Source organism: Rana temporaria, chromosome 1 (assembly GCF_905171775.1).
Source record: "Rana temporaria chromosome 1, aRanTem1.1, whole genome shotgun sequence".
NCBI lineage: Eukaryota > Metazoa > Chordata > Amphibia > Anura > Ranidae > Rana > Rana temporaria.
This window is the reverse complement of record NC_053489.1, coordinates 351453391-351470131: the sequence shown is the minus strand read 5'-3', so window position 1 is coordinate 351470131 and position 16741 is coordinate 351453391. Positions and strand designations below refer to the sequence as shown.

General features: G+C 41.5%; 1 protein-coding gene across 5 annotated transcripts in view; it reads left to right on the top strand.

The window, feature by feature from the left end:
* ARMC6 (armadillo repeat containing 6) overlaps positions 1–12196 on the top strand; it is a 32653-nt gene extending 20457 nt beyond the window's left edge. For all 5 annotated transcript variants that reach the window (XM_040320869.1, XM_040320860.1, XM_040320842.1 and 2 more), the window contains exons 4-8: positions 1427–1997; positions 5225–5370; positions 6871–7002; positions 10895–11032; positions 11725–12196. In XM_040320869.1, coding sequence (XP_040176803.1) covers positions 1427–1997; positions 5225–5370; positions 6871–7002; positions 10895–11032; positions 11725–11937 — 1200 coding nt within the window. In that variant the 3' untranslated portion in view covers positions 11938–12196. The remainder of the gene's footprint in view (positions 1–1426; positions 1998–5224; positions 5371–6870; positions 7003–10894; positions 11033–11724) is intronic.
* Positions 12197–16741: the final 4545 nt, after the last annotated feature.

Here is a 16741-nt window from a genome sequence, read left to right as displayed (position 1 = left end):
CTTCTTTTCAGTGTGAAGTTACATATCACAGAGGCCGGTTTTGTGGTAGTATTGAAGATCATTGAGATTTCCATACGTTCCACCGTTATTGTGTTATTAGTAAGGCTTAGTTCACTCTGGCATTGAGGGCAGGCGTTTGAGAGGTGTTAAAAACGCCCCTCAAACGCCTATGCACGAGATATAATAGACAGCACATTGTGCTGTTCACACTAAGCGTTAGCGTCGCTTTAAAATTGAAGCCTCATGTCGTTTGAAGCCATACCTAGTCACACCACTTCCTGTGTTGCGGCTAGTTCTCATATAAACCATACCAGCACTGATTGCTGTTAGAATGATCTCAAAGCTGCATGAGGAGGAATATTTATAATACTGAATTACAGCAGAGTACAGTATGGGTTTAATATATAGTTATGCTTTAAAGTGGTTGTAAAGGTACAATTTTTTTTCCCCTAAATAGCTTCCTTTACCTTAGTGCAGTCCTCCTTCACTTACCTCATCCTTTACTTTTGCTTTTAAATGTCCTTATTTCTTCTGAGAAATCCTCACTTCCTGTTCTTCTGTCTGTAACTCCACACAGTAATGCAAGGCTTTCTCCCTGGTGTGGAGTGTCGTGCTCGCCCCATCCCTTGGACTACAGGAGAGTCAGGACGCTCACTAACACACAGCTCCTTTATCTGCAACGTAGAGAGCGTCCTGACTCTCCTTTAGTCCAAGGGAGGGGGCGAGCACGACACTCCACACCAGAGAGAAAGCCTTGCATTACTGTGTGGAGTTACAGACAGAAGAACAGGAAGTGAGGATTTCTCAGAAGAAATAAGGACATTTAAAAGCAAAATGGAAGGATGAGGTAAGTGAAGGAGGACTGCACTAAGGTAAAGGAAGCTATTTAGGGAAAAAATAATTGTACCTTTTACAACCCCCTTTAAAGCGGTTGTAAACCGCATAAACTTTTTTTTTTTTTTTCAAACCTGCAAGGCATAGACATAATATTATGAAATACTTACCTCGGAACGAGGTGAACACCACTTACCTGGTCCACGCCGAGCAGGATGTCATCTTGCTCCGGCGTGTCTTCCGGGTATCGCCGCTCCAGCGCTGTGATTGGCTGGAGCGTGCGCGCGGGAGATTTAAAATCGGCAGGGTCCGGCGGATGCCGGTCCTTTCGCCGTGGATTCCCCCCTGCGCATGCGCCGCCCGCATTGCGAGGGGAATATCTCCTAAACCGTACAGGTTTAGGAGATATTATTTATACCTACAGGTAAGCCTTGTTATAGGCTTACCTGTAGGAAAAAGTGGGTTTACAACCACTTTAAGAATATTCTAAATGCATTTGCAATCAAATCAATTAAAGTTTGTTTAATAAATATCAATTATGCCTTCTTTTTATTTAATGTTTTTGTATTTAATTTTTTAATTTTTATTGCAGACATTGGACTCCTTGAGAAAGGCTGTGGATTCTGGGTCTGCAGGCAGTTTCTCTGAAATTCTTATTCAGTTTGGAGATCAGTGTAAAAAGGGGATGGGACATCGGTACCTAGCAGGACAGAAGTTTGCCTATCCAGTGGTTCTTGAAGCCTGGAAACTTTCTGAGAATGACAGAGAAGCACTACTGAATGCTCTTTATGCATTGTCATCTCTCACTGATGGGCAGCCTGATTTGCTGGAAGGTGTTGGACAGGACCTGCTAATTCGTAATTTAGAGAATTATACACAAGACGCTGAGGTGACCTTGATGGCAATCCGTCTCACTCGGCACGTATGCCTGAAGCACGAGCAGAATCGGCAAAACCTTGTTAAAGCAGGTATTTTGCGACACCTTACAGGGGCCATATCAAACCATGGAGCAGATCCAGATGTGGTGCGTGAAGCTTGCTCTGCTTTGAGGATTATGACCTTTGATGATGACATTAGGGTTCCCTTTGGACAATCACATGATCATGCAAAGATGATTGTTATGGAGAATGGAGGCCTGAAACTGTTGATAGAAGCTGCAAAAGGTATACATTATATATTGTTCTGCTTGTGTTTCAGGAAAAAAAGGCAAAGAGCTTTATTAAAGAATATCTAAACCCAAGATCATGAATTTAAATATAGTTAAATTTACCAGTCCCAAGGTGTATTAGCTGTATTTATTTTCAGGCCTTTTCCCTTTAATTTCACCTGGTGATCCTGCAAGTACCACATTCCTGCCTTAGGGTGGCAACGCATACTCACCGCCATGCTGTATCTATAGAGGAACAGCATTGACACCCCAGGATAGAAAGTGTTCTAGAACTACAGAACACATTCCACTTTTCTTGTCTTGAAGAGCAATTGGGGGGGGGAGTGTTTTGTACAAGGGTTCTTTAAAAACGTTTTTTTTTTTTTTTTTTTTTTTTTTTAATAAGTTTCGCAGCCATCTTTACCACAGTATGACAACTCTTATACAAAAACTGCAAGGTCAGCGTAAAATAATTTTCCCTGTAGTTCATGGACTGACACAGCACCCACCCCTCCTTTTTTCTATGTTTGTACTGCTTTTTGACGAACTGAGGCTGCTGTGTGCAGGGAGAGGGGTTGTACCCAGAGGGACCGCTCCCTGGGTGGTACTGTACAGTTTAAGGTTGTATTAACACTTCAACATGTTTCTGCCTAGTCCTCTCCTGATAGAAGGGAAATACCCTATTGTCAAGTGATTCTGCTGTGTCCGTCCATGAACTACAGAGAAAAGGATTTTACAGTGAGTACAAAAATCCTATTTTTATTTTTTCACATCCCAAGAGATTAGAAACCAAATTGCAAGTGACAGTCGCAACTGAGATGGTTGCTTGTTATTACCATACCTTCTATGGCCACCCAAAGGGCCCATCCACACCACCTTGATCTGGCGTGCAGTTTTAACAAACACCATTTATTTGCACCAGAATGCACTTAAAAGGAGATATGCTCAATTTCGCAGTGTTGGGTTGTGTTTGGTAGCATCTATTGCTGTGCATTGCAGCGCAGGTGCATTGGGCAATCATTTATTAAGAATGGCACCAACGCGTGTGTTATCGCATCGCCTTGCATCAATGTGAATTGGCCCTAGTCTTATTTATTTTAATCTCTGGGTAACCATTGTTTCCTACATGAATATTATTCAAGGGTATGCATAAAGATGACCAGCAAGTATATACTAACAGTGCTGTGTAAAGTGAGGCTCAAATTTAGCCCAGTTCCTGCTGAATCATCTGGAAGTCAGGATGTAGGTGGCCCTGTTGGCAAAACCCCTAATCAGCAAAATTAAAGGAGCCTATCAGGTGCAGTTACTGTTCAGGTATTCCAGCAGCCATGGGTGCTTTTGGCTGCTTTAATATAATATCTGCAGTGTAGATTCCTACTTTTTGCTATTGAACAGAACCTTGCATAGGTAAATGACCGGTAAGCCTGAAAATAATGAATGTAACAAAGCTACCCATGTCATTGTTTACAAATGTCTGTATTGAAATATTTGGATATATTTGGTATTTGTTCATCATGTATTAATCATAAGGTAAAAGCAAGCATTAGGGTTGCACCGATACCACTTTTTTTAAGACCGAGTGCAAGTACCAGCACAACCGATTTACCTATGCTACACTTTTTTTTTTTTTTTTCGTGTGACAGTTTTTTCAAAGCACAATACAGACTAATATTTTTTCCGCATTGATAGGCGGCACTCATATGCAGCACTGATGGCTGCCACTGATAGGCGACACTGACTGATGGGCACTGATATGCAGCACTGATAGCTGGCACTGACTGATAGCTGGCACTGATATACAGCACTGATGGGTGGCACTTATGGCCACTGATGGGCAGGAATGGCAATGACATGCAGAACTGATTGCATTGGTAATTGCTGGCAGCCTGGCATGATAAATGATTGATGAGAGACAACCAATAACAGTTCAAAATTTCTCCAGTATACAAGTGCTGCAACGTCCATCTTGGTATACCCTGCACTCGGCCTCCAGTAAGCAGCAGTCAAAAGGCAGCAGCGGACATCTTGTTACATCCAGCCCATATAGTTGGTGAACTATATGGGCTGGGTGTAACAAGATGTCCGCTGCCGCCTTGTGACTGCTGCTTACTGAGCCCTAGTGCAGGGTGTACCAAGGTGGGCATCGCGCTGTTCAATTTCCGGAGACCGGGGCCATCAATTCTGTTAACGAATGTGACGGCCCGGGTTACCGATGCTGCGATCCACTTCCCTGTCCCCAGCCAGCATACCTTTCGCTGCTGCCAGCCTGCCAGAACTCTCTCCACTCCTCCCTCTCTGCCCACTGATCTCCAGGAGCCGCCTTTTCATGCAAAGGTATAGGGTCAGGCATCAGGAGCATTTTCCAGAGTACAAGTACTCAAGCAAATACTCGGTATGGGCACCAATACCGATACTAGTATCGGTGCAACCCTAGCAAGCATCAATTATGGTTACCAGGCCTTTTCCAATGTTGAGGAGGGACGATATGTGGCAGCTCAGATAGTTCTGATTATTACACAGGGAAGTCATCCAATTTACGAAAAAATCTCCCCACATGTGGGCAGATTGTTCTCTGTTCTATGGAGGAGAATGAAGGATTCATAGTACTGAGGATATGCTGCTGTCAACAAGGATTGGGGCAGGCCAGAGCATTCCACAGACCCCTCTGTGAAGGAGCAGATCATTTCCTGCACATTGTTCTCTGAGAGATCATCTGCAAAGGTGAGCTGTATGCAGCAGCGTTCATGTAGGCAGAAAACTCGGTTACTACTGTACTAAACATGTATGGACATTACGGTTTTCTTTGGGTTTCAAAGATACATTGTGACTGTATCTATCATTTATTTATTATTTTTATATATATATATATATATATATCTGTGTGTGTGTGTGTGTGTGTGTGTGTGTGTGTGTGTGTGGTATGTATGTGTGTATATTATATATATATATATATATATATATATATATATATATATATATATTCTAAAAACTACACAGTGTGTTGTAGCTCATATTACGAAACATAAATGTTGTGTTAGACTGGATAATATCAGATCTTGCCTATCCACAATTTAAAGTAAACTAGCAGTGTGCTTTGAGAAAGCAGAAGCAGGTGGTCACAGTGCGATATGCCAGCCTAATAATTAGACATGTCAACACATCACCAATACCTGTAATCTCTCTGAGGGATTAATTTGCAATAAACCGATCTTCTGCTGGATTGATTTTTGTCTTGTTTTCTAGTTTTTACAGATAACACTGGAGTACTAAGTGAACTATGTGCTACAGTTTCCCGCCTTTGTGTACGTAATGAGTTCTGTCAAGATGTTGTTGACCTAGGTGGTCTAAATTTCATGGTGGCTCTCCTAGCTGACTGCATAGATCATCAGGTAAAAAGACAGACATTATCCCTTGCAATACAGGCAAGCAGCGTCTACTGAAAAACTTACCGTACATTCTCCAAACTCAAACTTGGGGCCAGTTCACACCAGACGCAGTTCCGTACAGTTTCATGTGCTTTTTTTTTTTTCTGCACTAAAAATGCAGGCACAGTGTTTTCCAAGTATTCCAATGGCTCTAGTTCACACCATGCAGTCAGTTTCCAGTGCAGAAACCGAGCGAAAACTGACTGCATGGTGTGAACTAGAGCCAACTAGAGCCATTGGAATACATGGAAAACACTGTGCATGCATTTTGTGCAGAAAAAAGCACATGGAACTGCGTCTGGTGTGAACTGGCCCTTAAAGTGTATGTCTGGGTAGTCACCCCTTTTGCCGGCTTTGTATGCTGTTCTTATTCGGGGAGGCTTTTTTTCTTACATTTCAGTTTATTGTTGATTCGTGGCAGCTGTTGTCCCTTCCATAGCAAACTGTGAGCTTATTTTGTAACATTTTGAAGTTCAGGGTACTTGCATACAGCCTATTGATAGAAATTGGTTGAAGAGAAAAAATTTGGACTTTTTTTTCACGGGGTTGTATTTTTGGGTTGTCATATTTTTTGGGGGGGTATATTGTTTATTTAATGTGGATAGGACTTTTTTTGTTTTACATGTGGGGTACTCGGAGTACCTTTTTAAAGAAAGGATCACAGTTCACTGGCTATCTATGATCCTTCAGCAAGGTGTACAGGAAAGCATGTCAATTCCCCAGCAATTGGTAGGATTCAATGTCAGATTGGCAGATGGCTGTAAAAATGTGTTAATTAGTTTAAATGGAATTGCACAGAGTGGCTGCGAACCTCTTCCCAAGTCCACCGCTGGCACTCCTTGCTCCGCCCCAATGGGAAGCCGCTTCCTATGGGGCACTTGTGCATCCTCACACCCGAGCCCCACTGATTGACAGCACTTGGAGCCAATGGCTCCCGGTGACCTAGAAAAGCCATGGAAAAGAGTACCACTCCAAGCCCTGCGACCTATGCTGTGCTCCCGCCCTGTAGTACTGACAGGTGCAGACTCTGCGCTGATCCGTGGAAAAAAAAAATGTTCCTGGACTGCCGCACTCTGATAGGCGATTTATTGAAAATCCAAAGCTGTATAACATCCAAAAATTCATGCAACACTGCAATCAATGATAGAAAGTGGACATAGGGGGGAAAAAAAGCTAACATGTTTCACATCATGGATAGACGCTTAGTCATGGCTAGAAAAGCCAGCAAGAATTGAGGGGAGAGAAGAGTTGCAGACATGCAAAGCACTGGATCGAATGCGGGCTCAGGTAAGTAAAACAGGGGGTTGAGGGCGGATGCTGACACCTAAACATTTTTTACCTATAATGCAAGGAATGCATTAAGGTGAAAAATGTTTCGACTTTACAACCACTTTAAATCTAAATGTGAATATATGTTTAAATGACAAGTGTTGTAAAATCTCCTTTTCTTATTTTTTTTCTCAGGAGCTTGTAAAGCAGGTATTGAGTGCCTTCAGGGCAATTGCTGGCAATGATGATGTCAAAGATGCCATAGTCAGTTCTGGAGGGACAGACCTGATTGTTCTTGCGATGTCCAGACACCTCTCTAATGCTCAGGTAAAAATAAATAGACATATAGGGAGATTTACTAAAACTAGAGCACTCAGGGGTTAATCCTCCGCACTGTGTTAAAAGTCTGCTTGATCTTGTATGCACATATCCTCCCCTCCCTGCACTGTCCCTCTGGACAAGTCTGGATAAAACTGAGCCTTTGGAGTCATTCTGCACATGCTCAATTTAGTGTGTATTGGTAGTTGTCTGGATGCAAGAAGGAAGGTAACCAGCGTGGAACACAAAATGGCGCCTGGCCAGGCTTGATGTTACATGTAGGAGGTTCTGACGTGAAGTGGGTGACATCATGTGCACGCAAGGCTTCCGCAGCAATAGGACAGTCTGGAGAACCCCTGAGATGGAAGCTTTTATAAACAATATGCTTGTATATTTCAATCATCTCGTGAGTTGCCATTTGTTATTTTTTATTAAACCATTGATTTTATTAGCTGCACTTAGACTGGCGCCCCTCTGTTTCTGCTCAGAACTACATGGGAGAATCTTGTCCATGATCTCAAGGCAGCTGGGACCATAGTCCCCCAAGAAAACAATTGGTAACACTCTAGGCAGTGAAGGACTGAAATCCTGAAGTGCCCACAAGGTCCCCCTGCTCAAGACAGCACATGTACAGGCCCATCTAAAGTCTACTAATGAACATCCAAATGATTCAGAGGAGAACAGGGTGAAAGTGTTGTAGTCAGATGAGACCAAAATCAAGCTCTTTGGTATCAACTCAACTCACCATGTTTGGAGGAGGAGGAATGCTGCCTTATGACCCCAGGAACACCATCCTCACCATCAAACATGGAGGTGGAAACATTATGCTTTGGGGTTGTTTTTTTTTTTTGCTAAGGGGACAGGACAACTTCACTCCATCAAAGGGACGATGGACGGGGCCATGTACTGTTAAATCTTGGATGAGAACCTTCTTCCCTCAGCCAGGGCTTTTGAAAATAGGTGGTGGATGGGTATTCCAGCATGAAAATTACTCAAAACACATGGCAACAAAGGAGTGGCTCAAGAAGAAGCACATTAAGGTCCTGGAGTTGCCTAGCCAGTCCCCAGACCTTAATAACATAGAAAATATGTGGAGGGAGCCGAAGGTTCGAGTTGCCAAATGTCACCCTCGAATCCTTAATGACTTGGAGCAGTAATGGGGTGCCAAATGAACCTTGGCACCCCAGATGTTTTGGAACTACAGTTCCCATGATGCCCATGCACTGTGCGGTGTACTAGAGCATCATGGGAAATGTAGTTCCAAAACATCTGGGGTACCAAGGTTCGCCATCACTGACTTAGAGGATCTGCAAAGAGGAGTGGGACAAAATCCCTCCTGAGATGTAAACAAACCATGGTGGCCAACTACAAGAAAGTGTTGCCAACAAGGGTTTTGTCACCAAATACGAAGTCATGTTTTGCAAAAGGGTCAAGTACTTATTTCACTCATTAAAATGCAAATCAATTTATAACTTTTTTGAAAAGTGTTTTTCTGGATATTTTTGTTGTTATTCTGTCTCTCACTGTTAAAACAAACCTACCATTAAAATTATAGACTGATCATTTCTTTGTCAGTGGGTAAAACATACAAAATCGTGAGGGGATCAAATATTTTTTCCCTCACTGTAACTACAGTAAGAAAGTCACGCACCACCAATCAATCTATCAAACATCTGAGTTGCCAGGCAGGGCTGTGCAAATCTTTAATAGTATTTAATTTGTGTATTTAGTAGGGTTGTCCCGATACCACTTTTTTAGGACCGAGTAAAAGTACTGAAACTTTTTTTCATGTACTCGCCGATACCGAGTACCGATACTTTTTTTTAATGTCATGTGACAGTTTTTAAACCACAAAAATACAGACTAATGATATAAAGAATGCTCCTTACATTGGTGGTCAGTGTATTAATCTATTGGGCAACTAGTACATGACAGTTCCCATCTGCCTGGCAGACTGAATAGGTACGTATGACATACGAATTGGTATTTTAATAAAATAAATACAAATCTTTACAATCATAAGATGCTGTATATCAGGATATGTGATTACATATAGAGAGAGAGCACTGTGTAAAATTAATATGGTGCATATATATATATACACATATGATACATTCAAAGCTACAAGCACTGCTATGATGGAAGTGGAGTGACCCTTTAACCACACTAATCATAGAGCAATGATTGCTAATAAGCCAATCCCGTCCCAGCATTCCAGAGAAGGAAGAAGCACAAGGAGCAAGCTGCTGATCGGCTCACCCACAATGTTGTGCGGCAGGTAACGGCTCTGGTGACGGTGAAGCGATCTGCTCCCCCCGGCTGAGATGGCGGACAGTGTCTGGCGGATCGGGTGATATGGACTCATTCCTTCACCTCCCAGAAGGTGAGCGCAGTGCCGCATGTTAAACACCTGGACAGCTCAGTGCCGGCCATCCTCCTCCGCCTATCACAGTCCGGAGTCAGTACCCGCCCATCCTCCTCCGCCTATCACAGTCCTGAAATCAGTACCCGCCCATCCTCGCTTGCCTATCACAGTCCGGAGTCAGTACCCGCCCATCCTCCTCTGCCTATCACAGTCCTGAAATCAGTACCCGCCCATTCTCGTCCGTCTATCACAGTCCGGTCTCAGTAACTGGCATCGGGAGCATTTGCGCGAGTACTCGCGCAAATGCTCGGTATCGGTACCGATACTAGTATCGGTATCGGGACAACCCTAGTATTTAGCTGTTTGCCTGGAGTTCAGCTATAACCTCTTGCCAACTGCGTAATGCATATATGCGGTGGCAAGAAAAGTGGGCTTTGACACCCAGCTGCCGTACAAATGCGTCCATGACAGCCTGAGATTGCGCGCTGAGAGTGCCGCTCCCAGCACACTGTCTGAACTGTCACCGACATCTCTTGGCTTCTGATCAGGAGCCAGTGGGACGGGTTGCGATCATGTGACCCCTGTGAGTGCCAATCGCAGCAGTCACATGATACAGGAGCCACGTTTTAAGGGGTTAAACTTACATTTTTTTGTTTAATAAATAATATTGTGTAATTCCTAAAGTAGTGATCTGGTAGTTTACCATGAGATTAAAAAAAAATGAGGAGTCGCTGGGGAGTAAAAAACACTGTGGAGCATCTTTTAAAACGGTGAATGTGACTTTCGCCAAACATTCACTAGTGGTGAATCAATCACTGCAGTTGTTGGAGCTGAGACCAGAAGGTGTATAGCAGTAGTTGTGCTTCTTGTGCACAGTAAAAATGTCAATTGTGAATTTGAAGTGGCATGCACCATGTTAGACAAAACAATAATCAAGATTTTTTTCCAAATTGGCTGAATTCCTGGAGTTCAGCCTTAAAGGATAAGTTGACCTGTGACATGTTATACCCATAGTTAGTGTGTAATGTGTAACATGCTCCAGGTCTACCTATCCCCACACTCGCTGTCACGTTAAAAAAAAAAAACGTGCGCCTGTGCGGGACCCCACCCACACATCTGCGTCATTCACAGCAATCTGAATGAACTACAAACTTGTAGTTCTCAGTAAACTGTGAGGGCACTGATGAGTGCCCTCGTAGTTTGGCGCTTCCCTCAGCTTTGTAACTGTCTGCCCTTCTGAAGGTAGCTAGAGGCAGTGTGTGCTGGAGCCTTATATTGCACCCACAATCTACTGGTCATGGGTGAAATGCTGTGCAGGCTCATCAGAAAAAAAAATGCACTTTTTTTTTCTGCAAACACCTACATTTATCTCCTTCCTTTTTTTTTTGGTGAACTTAGCCTTTAAGTGATGCATGCATTGGTGAGTTTTAATAATTTTTTTTCTCCAATGTGTGTGTACTGTAAATGACGAAAAGGTATATGGGTCATTTGAAATGAGGAAATTGAATTGATGATATATATGCTTCCTCCCGGCAGGTCTGTGATCAGGGCTGTGCAGCTCTTGCTATGTTAGCCCTACGTAAGCCTGAGAACTGTAAAGTTATTATGGAAGGAGGCGGAGCATTAACTGCTCTCCAAGCAATGAAGATACATCCTAAAGATGCCAATGTACAGGTAACTAATTCCACAATACCCTCACTGACGCAACCAAACAAAGAATTTATGTTGTAGAAGTTGAAATTTTTTTTTTTTTTTTAATGTACAGTCTCAGCATAATAAGATACAAATTATTTAAGTCAGCTATGTGATTAGTTCTGTGAGAGTTCTTTTAACCTGGGAGGTATAAAACAGTAATTATATATCATGTATAGTGTTGTTGTCTTTCTAATAAATAAGATACTATGAAAATATACATATTCCAGAAGGTTTCAATCTATCTGACTGTTTACATTTTCCATAATATACTGCACCAAATTATTTTTAGTTTGCCGTACTAACGCATTCAATATTGGTGCGGCGGTCTTTCTGCTGAGCTATTTTTCTGCCCCCCTTTCCTCATGAGATATTCTTTAGGGAATGGAGCCCTGTGTCACGAGACAAGGCAGCAGCATTATTTCACTGGGAAAGAAATTGATGTATGCGTGTGAAGTGGGACAGGAAGGGATAGCAGGTATGCAAAGTTCTGTAGGCAAGCCTAAACTAGAAGTAAGGACTTTTGGAAGATGAACAGGGTTTTTTACTTGAGTTATTAAAAAAAAAAAAAAAAAAAAGTGATTAGGAAATGTTATTAGGAAGTGTTGCAAAGTAGTACTGTACTGAATGTTTCCGTTTTTAATTTTGCTCACTCTTTCTCATCTCTCCCTCAGAAACAGGCCTGTATGGTTATCCGGAACTTGGTTTCACGTAGCCAGGATTTCTCACAACCCATCTTGGAAATGGGAGCCGAATCCCTTATTTTAAAGGCTCGCAACACTCACAAGGACTGTGATGATATAGCGAAGGCAGCGCTACGAGATCTTGGCTGTAAAGTAGAACTCCGAGAACTGTGGACTGGTCAGAAAGGCAACATAGTGCACTAACCTTAGTACTTCTCTACTCGGAAACAAGCGCTGGCAGCTTTTAGGGACAGTTATGGCAAACTTTCCAGTCCTCATTTAACTTGTGCTTAAAAGCTTTTATTTATGTGTGTTTTTGCTGTTTTCCAACATGCTGCATCTTCTGATACTCTTGATGTTATCCTCCCGATTTTGAGTGTGAAGTATATTTAACAAACACATTATCTGAATTTACCTGTTACAGATCAATTAACAGAGGTAGCATTAAACCTGCTTATAAACATTTGCCTTTTTAAGGTAAAAATGTTGTATTTGAACTGAGCAGAGGCATTATCTACAGCAGGAGTCTCAAACTGGCGGCCCTCCAGCTGCTGCAAAACTACAAGTCCCATGATATTGCAAGGCTGACAGTTACAAGCATGACTCCCACAGGCAGAGGCATGATGGGACTTGTAGTTTCGCAACAACTGGAGGGCCAGTTTGAGACCCCCTGATCTACAGCTTGTTGGTATTTCTGAAACTAGAGTATGATTACTTCCATTTAATTGTAGAACACCATTATAAATGTTTAACAAATACAATTCATTTTGTAAATCTGGAATTCACCATTACAGTAATCGATTTATTTTTTTCCTATAAATTCTGTGTTTTTATTTATACTGTCAGTAAACCAAGCCAGGTAATGTTCTGCAGCACAGTTAAAAGTAACAAGCATAAAGTGTGAAGGAGGAATGCTTCAGTTCTCAGTGCAGTACAGTCATCATGTTAAACAATTTTTCAGTGCAGCTGGGCACTTAAATTCCAAAAGACTAGATTTTTTTTATTTTATTGGAACACTGCACCAGAATGCATTGTTGTTGGCTTGCTCTACTGAAAACAGATGTTCTCTTGTGCATGCAGTTTGCTGAATTTGCAAATGTAAAAACCTCTTAGGATGTTGGCACATGAAATGTTGAGAACTACATGAGGGTCAATGAATAAATATTCAGCTATTTGTAATGTATTTTGTGACATGAATACAAAAAGTGCTGAAACAGCTTAAAAAAAACACATAGGACTTAAAGGGGTTGTAAAGGTACAATTTGTTTTTCCTAAATAGCTTCCTTTACCTTAGTGCAGTCCTCCTTCACTTACCTCATCCTTCGGTTTTGCTTTTAAATGTCCTTATTTCTTCTGAGAAATCCTCACTTCCTGTTCTTCTGTCTGTAACTACACACAGTAATGCCAGACTTTCTCCCTGGTGTGGAGTGTCGTGCTCACCCCCTCCCTTTTTCTGAGCCTGCAGAGCATTGCACACTCAATCAGCAAATCATGGGTGCAATGTCAGGCTCCTGCACAGTCTTCCTCGAATTTTGTGCCGTATGCCCGTATGGGCTCTCTGTTACAAAGCTAGTGGAAGAATTGATGATGAACTACAAACGTGCTGAGCAGCGCGTCCACAGCCCATTCACACTTCAGGTACATCTATCGCAATGGCAGATCTCTGTGAATTGTAGTGATATAAATGTCCAATAGAGAAACATAAGAACCAAATGTAGTGATCTCAAGGTATAGTGTAGTCTGATTAGATAATTGATATTTAGATGTTAGTATGATGACTATAAATGTGTTGTTCTGCAGTAACACACCAGGCTCTCCAGAGAATGCATTTTATTTAACTTCCAATAACAAACAAAGTCCACAGACAATCCAAAATCCAACAGAGCATATAATTCAAAGTCTCATCTTTTTCTAGACCTGTGCCATACCCAGAGGATATACTCTGAGTGACAAGACTCACCGCCAGGATTATATTCCCTATCCACTGAATAGCTGAGCAATTTGATTGGCCGTCTTTGATCTACATCCTGTCTTTCAGAGTGACAGGTAATAAGACGGCTTCAATCATCACCTATTCCTAATTTTGCATCCTTGCATTCTAATATGCTCCCTCTAATATGTAATTAGATTACATGTGGCCTGAGTAATGGTTTGATTGGTTTGATGTGTAAAATAGGCTCATCCTGTCTCTTTGCCTATTGACAAGTGTCTTTCGATGTGTAACATGTAATTACAGGTTTGATGTGTAAAATCCTGGACTGAAATCTGGCCTGGTCAATTTTGGACTTATAATATAATAATGCAACATGCACATATATATAATATCCCACACAAATCGGCCAACATATTACAACACCCCTTTCTTAATTATATTAGATTGTATATGGAGATTGAAATGCAGCCTAGCCTTTAATATGACCCGGAAGTGGTCTCTCATTGGACGAACATCCGGGGGCTCTTCCCTCCATTAGGGGTCATATTTTATATTTAAACGAGAAGGGCAGCAGTGGAGGTATACCCCAGACGATGCAACATATTGCGAAACGCGTCAGCTGACTCCATTGCTGCCGTGCACATTTGATCAAGCGCTATTTATCTACATCTATGTAAGTGTTTCCATCTTTATTAAAACACTCATTGCCTTCAGTTTTACACTATGAGCCTCTTCCTTTCCAATATATTTTTCAACATCATCTGGTTTACTGTCTGACCGTCTGTGGGTCACCACCTCCAAGCACGATTATCGGCTTACATTGATCAGTGTGTTTGAAGTCATTTGTTTATTGCTGTTGAAGATCTGGTCTCACATGGGATAGATCCAGGGATTTTATCAAGCTTTGTTGACCCTCTGAGCGTATGCTCCTCAGTGTTCAACATTTCTGGTAAGCCTCAGTTTATTTGGTGACGGTCCTTTCACGGTGTATGGGAACATAATTTGGCTTCCTTGTCTATATAGGACCATTCACTCATCGGACTTTCACGTTTTACAACCTATATGCCCATATAGGACTACTTTATTGGACATTCACCCACACATGTATAATATAATTTTTATTATGTATTTTGATAGCACACCATTCACATGGTGACTTCCACATACCCATTCCAATGTTTAATTGTATGTTATTTATAGTTATTCACTATTTGGGTTATCACTTAGCGCTACAATTTATATGTTTGGACTTTAAAGGTACCAAAAGTTTATACAAAAGTTTTTTAGTATAAAATATAACGTTTATTTTAAATAACGGACAGAGTTTCTTTAAAATGACAATTGAATGTTCAGACAAAAGCATATCATTTAGATACCACGTGCAACCACATCTTACTCTACATGTTTCGCTCAAAGCGCTTCCGAAAGTGTTGCATGAAGTTTTTTTGTACTACAAAAGAAATAACAATCATAAAAAATTGTGCCAACAAGATAATCAATGTTATTTACTTAAAGTGTCACTAAACCTACATCATAAAACGATCTAATGTTGTATTACACACTGTTCATACTCACTCAGTCACTATGAGATTTTGTTTTCTGTATTCTGCAAAAAAAATGGTTGATCTTTTTCAGCTGTGGTGGCAACTCTGCAAATGCTCAGTTTTCAGTGAGTTTCTACGCTGTACATTTTCTCCTTATCACATATGAGCAGCCCATGTGACTATTTACCACTGTGGCATATACACAGTGGTAAATGGCTGCCCACTCCCTCCTCCTCCATGCCCACTAACCAACTGAACACAATGGGGGCAGGGTTATTGCATGTAGCTTAATGGAGGCTTCACCTCTATTTTATTCTAGAAAGCTGGGCTGGATGGGTGGGACACAGCCTGTGGCTGCCAGAAATCCACCCACACCATGTTATTTCCACAAAATAATAGCGATTTCATTTCAAATATGCAGTATATTTGTATGCCAATTTAAAAAGGTTTATTGATATTATTTATTTATTTTTTACGCTGTATTCTAAAGGCAGAAGACTAGAAGCTCCTCCTGCTTATGTTTCCCTGGGCCCAGGTTGGTAAAGAGCTGAGCCATGTGACAGCTATATATCTATTAGGAAAAAGTTTTTTTTTTTTTTATATTATTATTATTAAAATAATTAGTTCCATCATCCACATACAGAAATAGAAGGGACAATGTAAATTATACTGTGTGTTTTACATAGTAGGTGAGGTTGACTAAAGACACAAGTCGATCAAGTCCAACCTATCTGTGTGATTATATGTCAGTATTACATTGTATATCCCTGTATGTTGTGGTCGTTCAGGTGCTTATCTAATAGTTTCTTAAAACTATTGATGCCCCCTGCTGAAACCACCGCCTGTGAAAGAGAATTCAACATCCTTGCCGCTCTTACAGTGAGGAACTTTCTACCCAGTTAAAGGTTAAACCTCATTTCTTCTCATTTTAATTAGTGGCCACGTGTCTCATTAGGCTCCCTTCCGCAGAAAAGTTTTATCCCTATTGTGGGGTCACCAGTATGGTATTTGTAAACTAAAATCATATCCCCTCTCAAGCATCTCTTCTACAGAGAGAATAAGTTCAGTGCTGCAACCTTTCTTCATAACTAATATCCTCCAGTCCTTTAGCTTTGTTGCCCTTCTCTGTATTCGCTTCATTTCCAGTACATCCTTCCTGAAGACAGGTGCCCAGAACTGGAGAGTATACTCCAGGTGAGGGTGGACCAAAGTCTTGTAGAGTGGGAGTATTATCGTTTTATCTCTTGAGTTAATCCACTTTTTAATGCATGCCAATATCCTGTTTGCTTTGTTAGCAGCAGCTTGGCATTGCATGTCATTGCTTATCTACTAGGACCCCCAGGTCCTTTTCCATCCTTGATTCCTCCTAGAGGTTCTTCCCCCAGTGAGTAGATTGCATTCCTATTTTTGCCACCCAAATGCATCATTTAAAATGTTTCCAGATTAAACATCATTTGCTGTGTAGTTGCCCACCCTATTATTTGTTCAGATCTTCTTGCAAGGTTTCCACCTCCTGCGGAGAGGTTATTGC